This window comes from Atta cephalotes, assembly GCF_000143395.1.
Source record: "Atta cephalotes unplaced genomic scaffold scaffold00023, whole genome shotgun sequence".
NCBI classification, from domain to species: Eukaryota; Metazoa; Arthropoda; class Insecta; order Hymenoptera; family Formicidae; genus Atta; species Atta cephalotes.
Window position 1 is genome coordinate 3,207,373 of NW_012130087.1, and position 6,421 is coordinate 3,213,793.

General features: G+C 42.3%; 1 protein-coding gene across 1 annotated transcript in view; it reads right to left on the reverse strand.

The window, feature by feature from the left end:
* LOC105620017 (chromodomain-helicase-DNA-binding protein 7) overlaps positions 1–6,078 on the reverse strand; it is a 20,749-nt gene extending 14,671 nt beyond the window's left edge. The window contains exons 1-7 of the mRNA XM_012201527.1: positions 3,028–6,078; positions 2,522–2,851; positions 1,821–2,221; positions 1,389–1,742; positions 996–1,290; positions 412–909; positions 61–285 (exon numbers count right to left, since the gene is read on the reverse strand). Of these exons, the coding sequence (XP_012056917.1) occupies positions 61–285; positions 412–909; positions 996–1,290; positions 1,389–1,742; positions 1,821–2,221; positions 2,522–2,851; positions 3,028–6,078 (5,154 nt within the window). The remainder of the gene's footprint in view (positions 1–60; positions 286–411; positions 910–995; positions 1,291–1,388; positions 1,743–1,820; positions 2,222–2,521; positions 2,852–3,027) is intronic.
* Positions 6,079–6,421: the final 343 nt, after the last annotated feature.

Genomic DNA, 6,421 nt, shown 5'->3' on the forward strand with positions numbered 1-6,421 from the left:
TACTTAATTTTAGTAAATATATATATATATATATATATATATACAAATTTTAATATATACCTTCCATTGTTCTTTTGGTGGCACCTTATTAAATCTCACAAACTGAGCTATTTTTTCAGGATCAACATCTTCTTCTAATTCCCAGGTAGAGTCCTCATACTGCAGAGATCGCCATTTGACCAAAAAATGTCGGACTGTTTCTCCAGTAGTTGGATCATTGTGAGTTGCTTCATCTAAAACTCGATCAACTTCGACAAAATCTGGATTGAAGGGATCATCTTCGGTCTAAGAAAAAAAGGTTTTCATAAAATGGGTTTTAAATTATTTTTAATGTTGATTTTTAATGTTTTTAATATGCATCATTATCAATATGTCACATTCATAAATTAAAATAACAAACGTCAAAAGTACATTTTCAAAAATGTTGGTGTTTTGTTGTTGCTTTTGCTTGAATCTTTTTAATTTAGCTTGGATACGTTTATCGCCTTTGTACATTTCCTCTTCCGTTCTCCATTCGCAATGCAAATACGAAAAATTCCGATATTTAACGAAATATTCTTCGGCTTCGACGAACTGTGGCTTTGTCTCGACAACAGTGGTAGTCTCAACTGGTTTCGAATCCGAGGAAAGTTCTTCCACTTTCTTTGCATCTTCCTTTTTTACGCTATCGATTTCACTTTTTCCCTCGTCTTTGGCCTCGGTCTTCACTTCTTTCTCGTTATTTTCTGTACCTTCTTTTTTCACAGAATCATCAGATGTCACGTCTTTGTTGTCGGATTCTTCTTTATCCACGTTTTCATTCTTTTCTACAGGCAGTTCTACTTTGGATACCACGGGCTTAACTTCTCTCTTTCCCATTCGAGAGCATAAAATATGTTGCACAACCATAGAGTCTTCATCTGTAGTGTTCTATAAAATAGAACAGTACAATTAAAATTATAGAGATTGTTATAACAATTTTTACAAAAGCAGTTAACAATTCGAAAAATACATACAATGTATACAAAATTGGGTTTGTTAGGCCCGACTTCGCCGCCTTCACCACCCTCCTTTTTGGTGGCAGCAGGTTTTGAAGTATTTGCACCTTCCACTTTTTTCGACACTTGAGCTTCTTGCATAGGAACATCATCATCAGAGAATCGCAACATTACATCATCTACATACTTTTTGCGATGAGTGTTTCTCGCGGATCGCCGCTTATTTACATCATCACCAGCTTCCGGTGATGGCGGAGGCGTTGCCGCTAATTCCTCGCCATCAGAATCAGGAGCAATGCGACTCTTGCGTTTTCTAAATAATAATAAAAAATAATGATAAAATTATATAGTCATTATATATGGTATTCATTATCAAACATTATTGGTTAATAAAATAATGTTATTACTTACTTAGAACTTCTGGAACTTTTTCCTCCAGATGACTTGCCAGTATTAGATCGTTTCCTAGCTGCAGATTTCTTTTTACTAGTCGTATTTTCAGCGGTTGCAGTAGTCGTTTCCAAGTTTTCATCTTTTTTATCCTCCTCTGTAGCATCTTCTGTCCCAGTTTTCTCTTTACCTTCTTCCTTTATTTCGGATAACATAGGTTCATTGGTAGAAGAATCCACTTGCTCCTGATCACCCTGTATGGATGATTCACAGACTTTTGTCTCGGCATCCTTAACAGCACTAGAATCCGAAACAGCAGTTTCTTCGTTTTCGCGTACAACTTCATCATCAGCGGACTCAGATTGATTAGTTTTTCTATAAGAGTATTAGTAAATATAATGCTAATTTATAATACAAGAATAATATATGTCCCTTTCTAGATATCATACTTACTTTCTGTTACGCTTTGTGGAATCTTTGTCTTTATCCTTATTTCTCTTCCTCGCCACTTTCGGTGATTTCGGTTCCTTAGGTGGTTTTGGTTCCTTCTTAGGTTTCGGTTCTTTGGGCTCTTTAGGTTCCTTCGGCTTGCGTGGTTTTCGAGGCGATCGGGACTTTCTGCCTTTATTCCATTCCTCCTCCATATCCCCAGAAGATGGCTTAATGTCTTCTGAATCTGCAGCACTGTCTACTACATTGCTGCTATCACCTGGAGTGACTTTATTGTCCGATAAAGGTTGCTCAGGTTGCTGAGTGGCAGTGGTAGGTGCAGATGCCTCTTTATCGGCTTTTTTACGACTTTTCTTTGCTCGAGGCGTACCTTTACTACGACCACGTCCAGTAGTACTGGAAACCTATTTTCAGTAATATTTATATTATTAATAGATAAATGATTTTTTTTCAAAGATACAATATAAACAAAGTAAAAAAAATTATAAATAAAAAAATCATTTAAATCTCCGTTTGCTTTGTAGTCTCTCAAATATTAATTATACAAATATTCTTCATATAATTGAATTAGACTTAGAGATAGTAATGTTGATTTTTCAATTGACATGAGAAAAGTTATGTTAGTAATTTCAGATATTCTTAAATAAAATATTTCTTTTAAACATAAATTATATTCATCGTATGACAAAGAAATTATACTTTACCTGTGGACTATCAACTACAGCAGCTGTAAACATCGGTGTTTGTAATATGCATTGTGGACCACCATTACATTGATCATTCGTTTCGTGCTGCTGTAACGCTTGCAATTTCTCTTGCAAGGCGACAATCTTTTCTTGATTTTCCGGAGCTGGTGGCATGCAGTACAATTCCTGTAACTGCTGCTGCAATGCGGCTCGTTCTTGATGATGCGTGAGCGGTGCACAAGACGTGCCAAAACCGGCAGTTGCGACTGGGGTTTGTGTAGGATTAGTCGGCATACTATACATGTTCGGCATTGTGTTGCCGGTGATCATATCGCCTCCAGAATGATACTATTATTTAAAAAATAAATGATATCAATGGAATATATATTGTCACAATTGATTTATGTAAAATATATATTTCACAAATATATATATTTTACCATAGGACATAAAATATATCACAGAATATTCTAAATAAAATTATTATGTTAAGATATATTTTTTAACAATATGATTAATAATACCTGCGGTGTTTGCGAATTTGGCACGGGAACCGCAGCTTGATGCGGTGACAATACCATACCGGTAGTCTGACTGACTGCAGGTATTTGTTGTGCGTTTAAATGTCCAGGCGGTACCTGAGCGTTCTGATTCTGCATCTGGGATGTCGGATTTTGTATCGGCTGCGTTTGTATTTGCGGCGGCATCTGAGATGGTATCAGCGCGGCACTCTGTGGCATTATGCCGACCTGCTGAGGTTGCATATGGGGTGGTTGTGTTTGTGGCGGTGTCGCCGTCGTCGATTGAGCCTGTTGTGTAACGCAAGTCGGACTCTGCTGAGCCGGCGCTAATTGTGGCTGTGGTTGCGCTAATTGGGTTTGCGATCCTAATTGAGACTGTGGTTGTCCTAATTGAGGCTGTGCTTGTCCCAACTGTGATTGTGATTGTCCCAGTTGTGGCTGAGGCGCTGGTAGAATTTGTTGAGGCTGTACCGGCTGTGTTTGACTCAATATGGGTTGTTGGGGTTGAGGAATTTGTGATTGTTGAGTGGGTGTAATTTGCTGCTGTTGCTGTTGTTGTGGTGATGGTTGAGATATTTGCTGCTGTGATTGCAATTGCTGATTTATTTGAACAGGCTGCGATTGATTCATTTGAGATTGTTGTGACGATTGTAACTGTGGTTGAGGAGGCGATATTGTGGCCTGAGGCTGGACTACCTGTGGCTGAGCTATATGAAGCTGTTGCACTGGTTGCTGCACTGATTGTTGTACTGGCTGTTGCATCGGCTGCTGTGGAGGACAATTGATAGGCTGTTGCTGAGTATGTTGTGGTTGTTGTTGTACCATAACTTGTTGTGTTGTACTGCTCAATGACGGCTGATGTACTTCTATATTTTGTTCCTGTGATTTCGTTTCACACACACTCGGATTCTCAATACCAGAAACGGGATTCTGTATCGGTGTAATAATCGGTTGTTGTTGCTGTTGTTGTGATTGTTGTTGTTGTTGTTGCTGTAATGTCACATTTGTGCACTCCATATTGCCACTTGTGCTGGACGCGGGAAGAGACTGCACCGTTTCAATTGGAGATATACTCGCGGATGTAGGCATATTTCCTACCGTAGATGTATGATCTAAAGATAAATTATTTTGTGAATTATTTTGTGCCGATGTGTCCACTTGCGGTGGACCGAGTTGCGCGGTTGCATCCGATTGCTGGGTCTGCTGAGCACTTTGATGCAAAGAAGGCTCGGGTTCTGATTGTTTCGGGGTTTCGATCGGGTTCTGCACGACGTTCTCCGTCGACGTCGGTTCTCTCGTTGTCGTTGTGCTCGTCGTTGTCGCCGTTTCCACAACGTTATGAACAGTAGTCTCCGGTCCAGCAACGGGGAACATCGGAGTACTCTGCTCGGATACTATTGGCGCTTGCTGAGGCTGCTCTACTATGCCACCTCTTTCTTCGGTAACGCCGATACTTGGCCTAATCTGCGATTGTTGCGGCTGTTGTGGATGTGATTGCCATTGAGCGGGCATTGGCATTCTGGGCCCCGTGACTTGGCCTGGCATCGGACTCTGCGCCGTCGGTTGCTGCGGCAGAACATTCGGTGTCTGCGACATTGGCGGACGTGTTTGGAACTGATTATACTGATCCGAAGTGGGAACGCTGGAATTCGACACAGCAACTCCCGGCATCACCATCTGTTCGAGAGCCTGCAGAGTAGTCTGCTGTTGCTGCGATGATGGATTTATTTGCATAGATGTGGGCGGACACGAAGGTGACACTGACATCGCGTTAGCCTGATTGCCTTGTTGATGAGGAAGTTGAACATGAGGATGCGGCGAAAGCGTGGTAGGCTTGGCAGGCGACATAATGGGTCGCGGTGACATTTGCTGCTGCACCGCCGGTGGACGCGGAGACATTTGTGGCCGTGGCGACATTTGTGGTGATAACTGTGGGAACGCAGCGCGATATTGTGGACTTGTCGAATGTTTAGTCGGTGCTGTGCCGAACTGTTGCTGTGGCGGCGCCGAATGTTGAGGTTGATTAAACATTGATGTGGCATGATGAGGATATTGAGGATCCATCGTCGGTTGTTGTTGCGTATTCGGATGTTGAGGAGTATGCTGAGGATATTGTTGAGGATGAGACGGATGTGGTTGATGCGTCGGATGCGCCGGGTGATGATGCGGCATTCTCGCCTGGGGTGGTTGTTGAGCCTGCTGTTGCTGATGAATCGCCGAAGCGAAACCAGGATAACCGGGAGTCGTCTGATACATCGCTGCTACCGTATTACCTTGCTGGTAATGTTGTTGCTGCCCAACCATATGCTGATAGACCCCACCAGTTGTTCCAGGTTGCATCGATTGATGCAAAACTCCCATGTTGCCTATCATCCCTTGTTGACTAAAATGTTGCTGCTGCTGCTGTTGCTGCTGCATCTTTTGATTAATAACGCCAGCTTGATCTTGCTGATGAGAATACTGTGGTGGCATGTGTTGCCTGTATGCGGCAGGCTGCGGAGCCATCTGATTGTAATGCCTCTGCATCTGTGGATAACCAGTTCCATTACCCGGCCAACCTTGTTGGCTAGGATCCATACTCATGTTGGCTCTAGCTATCGAGTGTTGCTGCTCCATAGAATACATATTGTCATTGTAACTAGGATACTGACCACCGGTACCCGGATGAGGCCCCCTATGCTGTTGCGGTGCAATGTTACGAGTCTGATTTTGAAATGCGCCCGGCACCATAGCACGCTGAGGTGTGGCGCTATTATCGAACGTACCGAGATTTTGGTTAAACATGCTGCGCTGCGACGGATTTTGCAATTGATTCGAGCCACCAAATTCAGATCCGCCGAATGAGGTTAATTTTTGTATTGGAGATTCTTGAGAAATGTTATAAGATTGGTTAATGTAACTCCCTCCTCCATTAGGGCCGGAATTCAGACCGTCTCTGGACACCGCTACGGAATTATTCGCAGGCGCAGGATCGAAGTGATCGTTCCCTCCGAGATCAGGAAGAGCCTCGAGCATCGAGCCACTGACATCTTCACCAAACAGATCGTAGTCCATGTCTACGCTGAAGGACTCCTCGTCCCCATTTCAGACTTAGGAGAATATTGTACGATCTCTTTTATAGCCAGTAACGTGCCCATGGTAGTAAACCCAAGCTCTTGCTGTCTGAAACAATCGAAAAAAATTTTACATACTCTGGATACTCTTGCAAGTTTCCGAGTTTTTATGTATGTAATATGGTATAAGAATTCTATTGATTCTCTCTCTTCGGTGGAACGACATACGCCAAAGGGGAAAAGCTATACGCTTATGGTTCAATTCCTCATAATCGCCATAACTTTTCCCCCTCGGAATATATCCAGCTTGCAACATCTGGCTATATTTTCATATCAAAACCTTC